Here is a 15,521-nt window from a genome sequence, read left to right as displayed (position 1 = left end):
CTCCAACTCAGTTCTGTTCTGTTCATAACCTTACAGAACAGTGAAACAGGCAGCAGGGCCTGAGTCCCATCACCGTCAGCTGCCCTGTATTCCAGGACTCCTGCACAGCTGTGCTATACTGTGACAGCATTAGGTGTTGGCCAGTGCTTTGATTCAGCATTTTCAAACTGTATTCTTCCTATTTAAAAATTAAAAATAAACTACAGATGAAATAGACAGATCAGAGATGCCATTATACTGCCAGGAATATCAACACAATTGCACCTCGGGGATCTTCTTCATACATGAAGATCAAGAACAACAGACATATCAGTCCACATGGCATTTACATAGTAATTCAGTCTGGATGGGACTTCTGAGGGCATCTGGTCACTTTGCAGAAGAGTTAACTTTTGTATTCAAACAATAAGGATAAATAAGCCATTGTGTTATTTTAGGTCAATTTCATATTCTCTAACAGACTAATTGTCAAAACTAGTCTTAATAAGAATAGCAACTTTGATTTAGAAAGAAGTCTAATATCCCACCAAAATCCATATGGAAGCCAAGAGGCATTTCTAAAAAATTGCTACATATCATGTGAATTCTGACAGGAACCAAGATGCTGGAGAGAATAATGAAACGTGAGGGTTCCTAAATATTTTGTCACAAACCCAATTACTAAATAACAGAATAAATTATTAGGAAATAACCCGCAAATGTTAAGATACAGACAATACAGAGAAGATAATAAGCAGACCTACTAAAAATAAGTTTTAATATTAACAACTCAATTTTATGCATAATAATCTTTCTTTTTGCAAAGTTCAAACAATGTTCAAGTCATGTGCTGTTTACATAGATGGACTTATTCTCCTTCTTTCTTCTGCACTGATGGCATGGCTTCTGCTTTAACTCTATTTCGTTTTCTTTTTCTCCTTTTCTTCTTTTCAGCAGAAGGATCCTGACCCTCCTGTGTTTTCTTCTTTTTTTTCTTCAGACAACTGAGTGGATTGGGGCCACCTGCCCTTTTGCGTTTTCTCCTCTTTTCACCTTCTTGCTTTGCTAGTCCTTCTTTTTCTTTAAGCTCCACAATACTTTGTTTTTGGTACTCTGGAACAAGCTGATTTGTCTGCAACTTTTGAACAAATGCCAAAGATTTAGGAGAAGGTTTGTCTAACACCATCGTGTTTTGAATAATAAAGAGGAGAGGAACGCCAGGCTTCTTTTTCACTTTGTTTGATAAGTCCTGGTCCTGCAAAATTAAATACTTTAGTCAACATTTTGGGATTAAATTATATTTGCAATTCAAATGCACCTACTTTTAATACAAAACTATGAAGATAAATTACATTATGAAAAAGATAAGAAACTTAATTCTTATCTTATGAAAAAGATAAGAAACTAGCAGATTTACATGGCAGTGCCTTTCACAGCAATTTAAACTTCAATTTCTCTCCTAATGTGCTGTACTTCTAATGGAAAATTATCAACATTTCCTTTTTACCCGCATATATATGCACACATGCATTATTTGAGGAAAAAGTCCCAGTTCACTGGTATGCAGACCAACACTCCACAAGAAGTAACATAACTTCTTCTGTCACAAACCATCTTAAATTCTTTTATCTTACATAACTATACAGAATTCTACTATAAACCTTTCTATATATATTGTGTATCATATATACATACAGTCCCAATAACAAACCCAGGAAAAAATGCCTTTTTCATTTGTAAAGTTATTTATTCTGTAGTCCAAAATTTCTTAAAATTGTAGTTATATGGATGTTTGACACTTAATTTCACTTTTCAGACTACTGTGAAAACAGTTCAGGGAACGGAATGCACACAAAGCAACATGCAAATTAGCATCAATGAGTTGTTTTCTTACATCAATAGGTAGTCAGTATGTTTTCTACACTTTCTGCTAAACTAACCAATATTATAAGGTAAAAAAATCTAGTCATTCAAGTAAGAGAAAAGATTCCCTGCTTCATAATTAGCAAATACATTTAAGAGTGAGTAAGGTTTTACATTATTAATTCCCACAAATGAAGTAAAAATCTTATAATTGAGGTTAGTGGAGGCTTCCTTATCTTTAGGTATCAAAGCATCACGGAGTTAATGTTTCCCACGAGCTTTTACCTGTGTAGCAATAAAGAAGTGATGAGGGTTGCCGTCTTCAATCATAGAAAGTAAACAGGTGGAACCACTCACAGGATCCTTGTGGTGAGAACAGTTTCGAACTTGAAATCTCTGGGCAATTAATTTTGCTCCATACAGTGCTTTCCCCAATGATTCCAGTTCTTTTATAACACATCTGAAAACCAAAAGAAACAATGATTTCGAAACAAAAAAAAAACACATTTTTTTATAACAGCAAATGGCTGACATGAGTTATTTAAGAATGAGCAACGCCCAGTTGTTCAGGCTCTATGATTTGTAAACGGCCCCCAGAAATCTGAAAGCAGTAGCCCATCTGAAGATATCAGCAAGGTTTCCTTGGTTGTCAACACGATTAACCAGTAATAACTTTAAGTTATAATAAACGATTTAAAAATATTTCACATCAGTGAATATACTGAGTCCTTAAAATTATGTTTGGATATCACCTAGCAAATTTAATTTATTATTATTAAATTTTAAAATTTAATTTATATTTAAAAATGGAAATAAAGAAGATCTGGGGAACAACATGCCAGTCAGTTTCACCTCTGTGCCTGGCAAGATCATGGAGTGGATCCTCCTGGAAAATATACAAAGGCACATGGAAAACAAGGAGTTGACTTGTGACAACCAACATGGTTTCATTAAAAATAAATTGTGAAAAATATGGTGACCTTCTATGACAGGGTTACAGTGCTGATGGATAAGGGAAGGGTAACAGATTCAGCCGCCCTAAGTGAAAGATGGTCAAAAAGACCAACAGATACTGCTGAAAGAAGTGGCATTTAGGCAGGACAGGAATACAGTTTGGATCAAAGTCGTTCCTGAACCTCTCACAGCTAAGGACACGACTGGACACTTTATACTGTTTAGAAGTACAGGCCAGTTCTGTACACTGTGCAAGATGGCTCAGTGTGTTTTTTGAGCCTAGGTATACATCTTCCTGGTATTTTCACTACTTGCCTCCATGATGGGCAGTTGGCTATTCCGTCATTGCAGAAATACAAGTGAGGGAAAATTTATTATATACGATAGATATAATCAAGCAAAAACAAAGGTAACTTCGATATGCAGTGTTCGTGCTTTACTTCCACATCTTTCTCTAGCACATCCTTGTCCTCCCCGAGAACAGCTACTTTGGAAACAATCCCGCCCTGGCAGGCTGCAGCTCCAGCCAGGCAGTAATTCCCTCCCTGCCCAGGACATATCAGCTTGCCTTTGCTGTTCCCATTTCGCCAAGAACACGCTGGCGGTGGGAGGAGACCCACCCGGTTCTCCCTCGCACACCGGGGCTACCGCAGGCCCCGCAGGTCCCGCTACCTTCGGAAAGGCAGCTGGGTCTCAGAGCAGCCGCCACCCTCCCGCAGGTTGCCCACAGCCCCAGCGCCGCCCGCTCCCCGCCCGCCCCGTACCGCGTGGTGCAGAGCTGCGCGGCGCCGCCCAGGTACCCGGGCAGCTGCTCCCGGATCTGGATCTTGTTGCGGAGCGCGGCCTGGCAGAAGGTGCCGTCCAGCAGCACCTGGAAGGGCTCGCGGAACTGGAAGCTGTGCTTGTAGAAGCCCATGATCTTCTTGGCGTGTTTCTGCCGCGTCACCCCCATGGTGCCCGCACCGCCCGGAACGGCCGCGCCTGCCCCGGAAGCTGCGCCGGGCCCGGGCGGGGCCTCCTGTCACCGCCGGAGAGCCGGGACCGGCCCGGGCAGCGCTGGGGGATCACCCCTGGAGAGCCGGGACGGGGCCGGGCAGCGCTGGGGGATCACCCCTGGAGAGCCGGGATCGGCCGGGGCAGTGATCGGGGAGCTCCCCCCCCGCCCGCCCAGTCCCACACACGGGTTACCTGAGGGCTGGTTCAGTGCCCCCTGTTCTGCGGTGCTGTGCTGGCTCCTGCCCTTCGCTAAGAGCAGAAATACACGTGTTTTGTTTTAGTTTGTTTTTTTTTTTTTTTTCCTAATCCACTGTAGTGATAAAATTACAATTGCTGTCGCAGAGGCTGTAATTTAATCACACATCAGCCTACAGAATCACAGAATTAGGTGAATCACAGAATCACAATTAGGTTGGAAAAGACCTCTGAGATTATGGAGTCCAATTTATGTCTGAACACCACCCTGTCAACTAGACCATGGCACCAAGTGTCACATCCAATCTTTCCTTAAACACCTCCAGGGACAGTGATTCCACCACCTCCCTAGGCAGCCAATTCCAATGTCTAATCACCCTTTCTGTGATGAAATTCCTCATAAAGTCCAACTTAAACCTCCCCTGATGCAGCTAGAGACTATATATATCCTCTCGCTAGTTGCCTAGAAGGCTTAGGATGTCTTAGGAATACTTTGGAAGGCTTATTCAACACCTGTTTATATTGTTTCTTTCCATTGGCTACATCAACCTAGGCTCAATGTGCACAAAATGGAAGATGAAAAGCATGTATTCTACATTTTAATACTACTTTTCTTTTTTTATCCTTTTTTTTTAAACTTTTTTCTTTTTTTTCAGTGATGAATACTTTAATTTCACTGCAGTCTGGAGAAACAGCTGTCACTCAAAAAGCTATTGCACAAACTACTCCCTTTCCAACAGAAAATATCAGCACACCAGACATCTGGCATTAAAAATCTGAACTTAATGCCCCTGTTTTAGGCAGGCAAAGGAATGTGATACCTTAACATCATCAAAATGATCATTGGAAGCATATGTCTTTCTATGCAGGTTTCACGGGAGACATCTTTCTGCAGGGGACAACTGTACTGCAAGAAAAAATATGGCAAGTACCTGCCAGTTAGCTGTAATCATTCAGGCTGCTCTAAGGTCATTTAAGCAAATACCCAGCTGTCATACCGGTCTTTTTGCTGGCAAATAGACATGAGAAATATGTGCTTCAAAGCAAGTTAGTTAGTATTAAGAGAAACTGAAAAATAAATGATTTGATTACTATTCTAGAAATTCAAATCAAAAGGAAATTGAGAATATTTTCCATGGGATCTGATTGTGCTGTTGACAGTATTTTTTTGCCATTAAATCCTTCTTTCCAGTTGTCTTCAGGGGACAGTTGCACGTGCTCATGAGTATTATGGATATACATGGATATATGCCTTATTATGAGCTAAGTGATATGTTAAATTCATTATTAAACATAGTCCTAAATTTAAAAGTTTTTATTAAACTTCAGTCCTGTGGCTGATGTGTTCCCACAGTGCTATGATGACCCAGTTGTTCCATCTAACTGCACAGTTTCATTATTTAAAATATTAGACAAAAGCACTCAGCAAGACTCCGAAGTAAAACTGTATTAGATTAATTATTTTTTCTTCAAGTAGTGTTTTGGTTGGTTAGTTGTTTTTGGGTTTTTTGTGTGTGTATGTATAATGACAACTAAGTAACTGCCCAAAGAGAGGCAGTTATTCCGTATTAAGAACATTTTCCACACCTTACAGCTAGAATGAGGAATCTACAATGATAACAGCTGCTATTGCAGTATGGAGATAAAAAGTAAATGACAGCTTGAACTAGTTTTTGAACTAAGTGCAAAATAAGATGTAATCCAGAGTAGGGTGCTAAATTCCATTGTGATGAGATACTCTTTCCCTGTTCAATTGGTAAATATTATCATCACAGACAAGTTGGAATGCGATTGGTATGGTAAAATATGTTCAGAGGGCTGTGTAAGAGGCAAAATGCAGCACAGATTTCTCCTTCATTGTGCAGAAGATAGCATTAATTGGATGATAAACTACTTGAAGTACCATTCTGTAAATTTTACTTCACTTCTATGCAATTCTTTTAAAGTTTTTTTAATAAATTTTTAATGTTAAAAGTAATGTCTATAAGAGTACTATAGCAGTGCAGAGAAGTACGGTAGAAGTCCTTGATTACTGCTAGACAGATACAGGTCCAGGGTACAGTTCTGATCTAATAAAACAGTTCATGTCACTTTATCAATACTATTAATACCTTGTGGGTAAATATACAGTATTTATGAAAAAGAAGATGACCTTCTTTCTCTATATCCAAGTTCATGCTGAACTTCCCAAACCTGCAAAATGGGGAGAAGGCATCCCAGGAAACCAGGCTTCACCAGTGACACTGCACACAAAATGTGCACCAGCAGAAAATTAAGTCTTTGCAGAGCAGAGTATCTCTTGGCATATATGAGTTCAGCTCTGGTTTTGAGATGCTAGGTACTGCTGTAGTAGACTTAAATAACAAAATTGCTGTGACATGGATTACTTGAAGCGAAAGCTTTTCTTTATCACAAGAGCTTTGATGTAGGCCTAGTAACAAGGATTTACCTTAATAGCTGGCACTTGGCAAATGCTTGTAGCTTGGTGAGAAAACAGCTTCTGATTCTCCCAAACTTGTCCTGTGTCAGAGCTTTTAAATCTGAATGTGTTTCTTTTGGGCTAATGTGCTCTGTAGTTATCTGCAATAAATCTTAGCACTGTGCTTAAATATGAGAAATGAACTGATTTTCAAAAAAAGAAAAGGGTAGGGTTTTCAATTACAACATTTGGAAACAAAACTATAATAAACACAGGGCAGTAAAACATCGTTGGAGTGTATCTGAAAATACTTTCCTAGGTGTATTTCTTTAATTCTTCTGAGGCATGTATAAGCCATAGAAGAAGATTCAGAAGCATTTATTGCTAAATTATATTTGTCAGAAGGTGTATTATTCATTACTGGGCCCTCCTTTTATTGCCCTGAGACTGGTCTTGAGCTTTTGAATTTTAACCTTCATCATGTACATCCATCTTTTAGAGTGCCTATTTTTCTGTTATCTCAAGGGAAGACTGCATCTGGATTTACACTAACTATGGCTGTGACAAGCTCTGTTTTTCCTTTATGGATTGGTATGATCTTAGCAGATGAGAATTTTGTGTATGACAAAGCTTTCTGCACTTTTCTGGCTCTACTGTTACTATACTCTTTAGTTAGAAAAATTACTTCTGGCTTAAATACCATAACTGCCCATCACTGTATGTCCCACATTAACTGTCTTTTAAATTGTGTATCATACAAAGCCCACATTCAATGTAGAAGTTGGCATATTTAGTTTCACTACATACTGGTGGCTTGCAAGGGTAAGAAATAAAATACAGTGGATATAAATGCAGGTTTTAAGTGACTGTTTATAGCAGCACATACTTTGAGAATGCTCTGGAGAACAAAGATTTTGCAGGCAACTTTACCTTTCTTACTGGAGCTGAAAGAAATTATAGGGCTGAAAATAATCAGCGGGATTCTTGACAGCTTCTCAAATGTTATACCATCTTTTCTCTCTTTTTTGACTTTGAGCTAAATTCCCATGAAAGATGAACAGAATCAGGAATTACTCAATTTAACTAAATCTTTTGTCTTTCTGAATAGATGCACACTACTGATACACATCGTTCACTTTATGCATCATTTTTGGTTGATGCAGCTCCTTAAGATGTACATGTTAAACAACTGTTTTCATGCTGCTGTAAGGACACACAAGGGCATCCTTTCAGAGCAGCCTTTCCTCCCTGCACTGTTCCTCAAGGTCTGCACCAGTTAGTTGCCATTCTGCACCACGTGTGACATGCTGCTGTACTGCTCCCTCCGCACTTGCAGGGCTTGAAGAAGCGCTTGAGGGATGTAAAAGTGCCATAATGTAGAAAAATAGGAAATCTTACTGGAATACTCAGGATTGGAATTGTAACTTCAGTTTGTGAAGTGTGAAGAACACAGGAGAGAGGAAGATACCTTGCCGAATCCTGATTATCTTCTTGCTGATGTGCTAGGAAAATAGAGGGGAAGAACAGAGTGATGCTTTACATCCCATCTTCTATTGTGCCTATTGCTTCATTTTGAGCAGAAAATCCCTCTCCCCCTTTTAGTACTTCTGACAGAAAGTAAATATAAGTCCATTTTATTTCTCTTAAACACTGTGTTCCCTTGGAGCTGACAGGAAGCTTGGAAGACATAAAACATTTTTGATTTTTGGTATGCTTGCTTCCATTTGTTTCCTCATTTCTTGTTCTCCTTAGAGAAGGCTATTATATTCAGCATGTGATGTCTTGCATGTCATCAAGAATCAGAAGGTGCATTAACTGATAATGAAGAGAAGGCTGAACAAATTGACATCAAAAGAGAAATTATGTGGGAAGCCTACCTCCAACAAGAAATTAACTTTATGGCCAAAATTCTGACTTGTGCAAGAGAATTGATTTCAGGCCTGAAGTGTGTCTTTTCACTCCTTCACTGATTTCAGGGAGAAATCATATAACTGGGAACAGAGAAGTGGAATCTTTACATTGTGGTGATAGATCATATATGCTGTCTATGCTTACACAATCTTCTAACTTGATACTCTAGGAAGAGTCTGGCTCTGCTTAGAAACATACAATAACATTGGAAAGTAACTTGACTTTCTTTTACAGACCAAAATTAGCACTTAAAATGTCTGAGTTTGTTTGTTTTATCATATGCATTTACAAGTAGGCAATTTTATCATTAATTCCTTTGTCATTTTTTTTGTTCCCGTTAGTAGTATGGTAATGGGTTTGAGGTGCTATAAAGACATAAACATAAAAAGAATGAATAAGAAGGTAACTAAAACATTTATTGGAAAACAGTCATTGAAAAAAGCATAGAAAAAACCTTGAGCAGCGGAAAAAACCCCAAACTTTCCCAAGGGAAGAGCTTATATTTTTTAATATTTCCTTCATTTGCAGAAATACCTTATTACACTACTGTCCATTTTTTTTAATATAGTGCTTTTATATTTAGTCTAGAAAATGCTAAAAGGTTGCCTGTGTAAGAGCATGGTTGAAACCATGCATAGCCTCTGAAACCTTCATTCTTAGAGAAAATAAATTGAATTTTCAAAGTTTAGATTCTGGTCCTGTAGTTGCTTTATTGCATTTGATGTTTGTCCCTGGGGGTTTCTATGCTGTTGCAGTTCCTACTTTTACCATTTTTCTATCACTACTGCACCTTATTACTTTCCATTTCCTATTTCAAATAAAAAAAGCCAATAAAACCAATTTCTTCACATTGATTCTCTTGAAGAAAATTAGAAAAAACTGTGGAATAGAATTCTGTATTGGTACCAATAACTTCTACAATCACAATTAGCCTCATGAGAAATAATAGTACTGAAAAATTCTTTGGCACAAAATGCTCATGCATTTGCGTAGCCTGATCTTAAATTTTCCCATTGAGTACTCTGTGGAAAGTAGTAAGCACTGGATGAATATCTGACATTTCAGAAGGTGACTATTTAGCAGTGAAGCGGAATGGTGTAGATGCTGTAGAAATAGGTATGCAAAGGGCCTGACTTCAGCGAGTCACAGTTGGGGATCAGTGGTATCTGAACACAGTGGGTGTGGAGAGCAGCCTCATTTATCAGGGAGAACCTTCCTTAGCATGGGTTGATAGCCTAGGGACATTTAATTTTCTTGAGTCTTAAATTGCTGTGGTCAGCAGAACACAAATAACTGAACCCCCTGAATTATACAAGGCTTATACACAATGCTGCTTCCTGAGGCTGGAGTTGGCATTTGGAATTGCCTGTGCATGGCATGCAGCACTGCTCAGTGCAACTGCAGCTACAGGTTCTACAGAGTTACACAAGCACACACCTGGCAAAACTGCATCTGCTGAGGAGACCTGAGGTCTTCTGACAGACTTTTTTTTGGGGGGGGGGGACGGGACGGACAAAGGAAAGAAAAGATTGAGCATTTGAGAGATCTTGTCTGTCACATGGCTTTGGAAATGTGATTCACAAGTATTCTTGCCATCCTTCTGCTTCCTCCCCCATCCTGAGGGAGGGCAGTGAGCGAGAGGCTGAGTGGGTGTGTGGCTGTTGGCCGGGGTCAACTCACCACAGATATACAGAGGGACCTCTCGTCATTAGGATTTTCACTCTCCCTATGGGTTATGAGAGTGGTATGTAAATGACAGGCGATTATCAAAAGGTGTCCTGTGAATAAGAAGGGGATTTCAAAAGGAGCAGATTCCATGACACGCATAGAATTATGTAGAATTTGCTTTTTACTTGTATGAAGGGATTAGGTACAGCCTTAAATTCACTACCCTCCTCCCAAATACAAGCCTTACTTTATGCAGAAAAGATGTTAGATTGTGACTTCATTTTTAAGCAGCACATTGGCTGTAGGTACATTTCCTATGATAGGACTGTGAGAAAGGTCACCAAAATGTGTTTCATGACGTTTGAAAGCTTAAGCCTGGATACCTCACCCCTTTCAGAAAACTGAGCTTTTTCGAACTTGAAGCTTCTGTAAGACTTCAAGATATTACAAGGCAATTTTAAGTTTGTGCTAGGGGAGTCTTCTGCCACTAAGTTTTGGAGAATATTTTACTGGAAACATTTTTTTTTTTTTTACATAATAATGTTGGTTTAGACAACTGTAGTTATTAGTTCAAGTTTGTATTTGAGGTGTTTTTGTGTCTCAGTACAAGTACAGACTGCTATATGTATATCCTAAGTGATTCTTCCCTATTCCTTTACACTTTGTGATAATGAAATTAAAGTATTCATTATGCATAGAAATACTTGGAATTGCTGAGAGGATAGGAAAGAAAAACACAGAATTCAGACATGACCCATTTACCAAGTGGTAACAAGTCATTGCAGGTTAGCCCTTCTCTGGTGAATGGTCTTAGCCTGCAGCATACACAAATGAAATTCAAGTTGGTTTAGCCCTTAAGGTAAAGTCAGTCTGATGATTTGGAAGGGATTATATCTTTGAACCCTAATCAGATAATTAGCAGCTCTAGTTCTGCTCATAGCCCTGATATGGTACAGAGGTGCTGTGGGGGGAGATGACACATCTCAGTTTCACCAAAGTTTTTACTTAAGCAGGACTGGGGAATAAAAAGGTTCTGGTTGGTTCCAGCTGTCTTTTAAATTTAGAGTATAATTTAAAAATGATTAATGGAAATTTTGTGCACTATTTGAATTTTCTAATGTGTTCAGCGGTTTTCCTGAGTAGCTTGGGCAATGTTACTAAAATTTTTCACTCTGACATCCTTTTCATGGCCTCCTTTTCAAGAATTCAGTGTTTTCAATGGTGAAATTTTTTATGGCTTCTTGCCTCCAGTGATCTGGGGAGTTCTGCAAAGTAGAGAGTTGATATTTGTGTTTCATTTTTCATTTTAATCATAATTAACCAAGTTGACTGAATTATTCTAGCAGTGCATTAAGTAGTGTAAGCCCTATGCCAATCACATGAATAGGGCTATTTTGGGTGCCCACAGCAACCTCTTTGAATATGCTGATGTTCTGTGCTGCAGCTACTTGTTGTTTTTTTTTTTTTCCTTTTCTTTTTTAAATTTCATTGACTTTCTGTTCAAAACCTCAATAGGCAGAAGTAATACATCACATTTGTCTTATCTCAGGAGCTCTAATTCCCTTTTAGATTCCTAAGAATGTGCCAGTGGTAAAGCACTGTGCATTTCCTGACAAAAAGGTATGTTTTTCTATTTAAATACCTTGCAACAGCAGCTTTGAAGTAGCCCACAGATCTCCAGCAGTCCATGGACTGGAGTTGAAAACTACTATATTACCATAATACTATTTCCTAATCTTAGTTTTCTTTAATTAAAACTATTTGATCATATTTGTAAATTAAAACTGGATATGCATGTGAATATAACAGCACAGTGGAATAATAATATCGAATTAAGCAACTTTGTTCTCTAGAAAAAACTTCAAAAGGCAATGCCAGTGGGAGTGCAACCTTCAGTCATGGAAACCTGCTGAGGGCAGGACTCAAATTTGCAACACCTACGTGATGGCTGAGCTTGCTGGCCACAGCAAACTGCTCTGAAACTCAAGGTAGTTCTTGCATCAGTCTCTCTACAAAGTGCTTTTGGACCAACACCCGCTGCACATGCACTTCGGTCTCTTTGAGGTACAAGGTACGTTTGACCTCAGTGATCCTGCAATTCTAGACTTCCCCTTCAATCTCCATTTAAGAGTTTTTCCCCCCAGTGGAAAATGTAAAGTGGGATTCATCTCACCCTACTTTAGACATCTATCACAAGGTCTCCTTAGCAAAGCTGGGGGTCCAAGTTTCTTGTTAGAGTCAGTGCAAGTCTAGTCAGTGACATCAGTGGCATTTAGGATATGATTTCACTTGTTGGGAGGATTATTACACTAGAGTCTTTGCTTGAATTTGTTTCAGAACCAATGGAGGCAGCTGGTAGGGAATATTCTAAATGATGTTAGAATTATTTTATAGGAACGGGCAAATGCTGAGTCCGTGTCTGCTGGAAAATGCAGATATATCTTCATATTTGCCTTAGGAAGTAGGTTTCCCTCCCTTAGTTAAAAATTATTGTCAACTGCATTGTTGAAAAGGTAAATTTTTATGCAGTCACATATTTGGCATAGTGTCTAGACAGCTTTGGGGGGTCTGGTAGAGCTGCCTTTCACGGCCCATTGCATTTTTCAGAAGAGTGGGTAAGGTTTGAAATATTAAAAAGAAAAAACAAAACCCTCAAACAAAATAGAGCAGCAAAGCAAACCCAACACTTAACCTTTACTACAACACAAAGTCACTCCTGGGAATTGAACAAATAGTCGGTACTTCAGGGATTTGTGTCTAATGTTCAGACCATCCCCCTATACCCGGCATTGGTGAGGCCTCAAATCCTGTGTCCAGTTTTGGGGCCCTCACTACAAGAAGGACACTGAGGGGCTGGAGCGTGTCCAGAGAAGGGCAGCAGAGCTGGTGAAGGGTCTGGAGCACAAGTCCCACAAGCAGCTGAGGGAGCTGGGGGTATTCAGCCCAGAGGAGGCTCCAGGGAGACCTAATTGCTCTCTAGAACCGCCTAAAAGGACGCTCTTGCCAGGTGGGGGTCAGTCTCTTCACCCAGGTAAATGAGAGGACAGAATGAGAGGAAATGGCCTCAAGCTGCACCAGGGGAGGTTCATGTCGGACATCAGGAAGAATTTACAGCAATGGCTGTTAAACATTAAAATGGGCTGCCCAGGGAGATGGTGGAGTCTCCGTCCCTGGAGCTGTGTAAGGAAAGACTGGACATGGCACTTAGTGCCATGGTCTAGTTGACAAGGTGGTGATCGGTCACAGGTTGGACTCGATGATCTCGGACTGGGAAGCACAGGGCACGGCTGTCCCCGGGCACACCGAGCCAGGGCCTCGTTCCCGCCCGGGGCCGCTTCTTCGCGCACCGCCCCGGCCATTTGGCCGCTTCCTGTGCGCCGTGTTTCTCTTTCCGGCCGTGCGGGGGTAGCGATGGCGTCGCGCAAGGAGGGCCTGGGCGCTGCCGGCGGCGGCTTCGGCACCAGCAAGGGCAAGGGCAAAGCCGCGGCTGCGGGAGACTCGGCCGTCAAGCAAGTGCAGATCGACGGGCTGGTGAGCGGAGGGCCCGGGGCCGCCGCGGGCGGGGGGCGGGCGGGGCGGCCGCGTGGAACCGCCAGCGGGCCGGTTCGTGGGGCAGTGCCGGGAGCGGGGCCGCCTGAAGGGCAGGAACGGCCTCATCCTCTTGCTGAGCCTCCCGTGCCGGGCTCCCCCTGCTCGTCCCAGGGCTGGGAGCGGCTCCCGTCCGGTGTGAGCGAAGGTCGGACCAGGGCAGAGAGTAAATTAAATTGCCTTTAAATGCCCCCTCTCATCCCTCAGCTCCGCCGCCCCGTGCCCGGGTTTGCCGGTTCCAGCTTTCACGCCTCAGACTCGCCACACACTCAGAAAGCTGCGCATGTGTACGAGGTGACAAGCACGGCGGGTTTTTCCCTCCCCGTTGTGCTTTTTGCCGTCCCTGCCAGGGCTGCAGCACCGGTTGCTTTTGCTTAATGAGAAATAAAGTAACCTGGTGGGTTGGAGGGACGTATCAGAGAACGGAGTCATCCTGATACAGACAATCCATGCAGACCTGAAATAGAAGAGCATCTCCTAAAGCTGATTCTTGGCTTTGCTGCTGCCTCTTTGTGTGTTGGTTCATGTCTTATCAGTTGGTAATACTATTAATGACATAAAAAGGAAGAGTTACTTCTGAAGGGTAGAAGCACTGTTTATTACTTCATTGTCTTTGCCAAATGTCAGCAGAACACTGTGCAGCTGAAGCAGGAAGGAGAGAATTGGTGTCCTGGTTATGAGAAGGAACATCATAGTTTTGAGAGAAACTTTAGAGCGTGCTTGGCATTTATTACTGAAAGTCTTCAGTCCTTGTCCTGGAGTTACATAGTGAAGAAAATATTTGGGAAGAAGAAGAAGAACTTATTTGTGTGTAGTAGGTTTTGTGAAAGAGAAAACTTTCTGTGTGTCCATGACTTTGGTGTATGGAGCATTTTCAAGGAGTGGTGAAAACTGACTGTGAAATGCCCTAAAAATCTAGCAGTGGATGTCAGACTGCTCCTGCTCAGGCTGGTGCCAGAAAGTCAGTGTGGGTGTGTGGCTGTTTATTAGCAAGTTTAAGAGAACAGTGAAAAAGGGAATAGTTAAGAGCAGGATACAGGTTGTAGCCTTAATTCCATTTCTGTGCAATCAGTTTTGAACTTTGATAACAACTGTTAAATCTGATTTATTTTGTTCCTGCTTTAAAAAAATAAAGAGAACAGGTGTTTAAAAACTGTTCTCTATCAGATGTATAATCTGCTTTGTGAGCTGCTGTTGGTTCAGATCAACTGTGAATGGCCCTGATGGTCTCCTTACAGTCCAGCAAATGCCTTTGAGTACTTTCTGTTTTATGCTTTTTTTCCCCCCCTTGTCCTTGTGTGTTCTCCTGGTGCAGCTCAGTGGTGCCTCTTGCATGGAGTCCTACAGAGGGAGGTGGAAGCTTTCACCTTCCCGCCTGCTGGAGATATGTCTTACACAAAGTGTTCTCAGGACACTGACGGTGTGGTTCATAAACTTCCGTGATACCTATGAGGGAGCAAAATGTTGGCATAAATTTGCTTGCTTTGTAAACAGAGAGGCTTCTGTTGCAAGTCCTTCAAGTATCTTACTGAAATCTGCTAAAATGTTCCTAATATTCCACTGTGCTCTCACAAAGTAACAAGACTACACTTCCCCACTCACTAGGGATGAGTTAAATACAGTGATCTCTAGAACAAGCACAGGCTGCCACTACTAATGATTATTACTAAATATATCAAAAGCAGATCACAATATTCCGTAAAAGGAAGAGCAGAAATCTCATCTTTCTGTTTATTGTGTAGTTTAAACTGCAAGACACGTTCAGTTCAATCATTCAGAAGACAACCAGTTCCAAAAAGAGAGGACATCAAACATGGCTTGTTTAACAATGTCGACGGCTCTGGACCCACATGCAATCAGTGTTTTTTCCTCTGTTGTAAAAGCAGCTGGATAGAGTCCATTTCCTTTGATGCTGTAGTCATTCCTGTACTCCTACACTGGATGAAGA

General features: G+C 41.0%; 2 protein-coding genes across 2 annotated transcripts in view; one reads left to right on the top strand and one right to left on the bottom strand.

Annotated features, from left to right (window-relative positions):
* Positions 1-740: 740 nt before the first annotated feature.
* UTP23 (UTP23, small subunit processome component) lies at positions 741-3,794 on the bottom strand. The gene is made up of 3 exons (XM_017806543.1): positions 3,561-3,794; positions 2,128-2,302; positions 741-1,234 (listed from the first exon to the last, which is right to left on the bottom strand). The coding sequence occupies exons 1-3, from the start codon at positions 3,746-3,748 to the stop codon at positions 848-850; spliced, it is 750 nt and encodes a 249-aa protein (XP_017662032.1). The 5' UTR covers positions 3,749-3,794; the 3' UTR covers positions 741-847.
* A 9,573-nt stretch (positions 3,795-13,367) lies between these two features.
* EIF3H (eukaryotic translation initiation factor 3 subunit H) overlaps positions 13,368-15,521 on the top strand; it is an 80,645-nt gene continuing 78,491 nt past the window's right edge. The window contains exon 1 of the mRNA XM_017806340.1: positions 13,368-13,516. Coding sequence (XP_017661829.1) covers positions 13,397-13,516 — 120 coding nt within the window. The 5' untranslated portion in view covers positions 13,368-13,396. The remainder of the gene's footprint in view (positions 13,517-15,521) is intronic.

Source organism: Lepidothrix coronata, unplaced genomic scaffold (genome assembly GCF_001604755.1).
Source record: "Lepidothrix coronata isolate B3197 unplaced genomic scaffold, Lepidothrix_coronata-1.0 Scaffold15, whole genome shotgun sequence".
NCBI lineage: Eukaryota > Metazoa > Chordata > Aves > Passeriformes > Pipridae > Lepidothrix > Lepidothrix coronata.
Note: the sequence above shows the minus strand (reverse complement) of the source record. Positions and strands in the feature narration are given on the sequence as shown.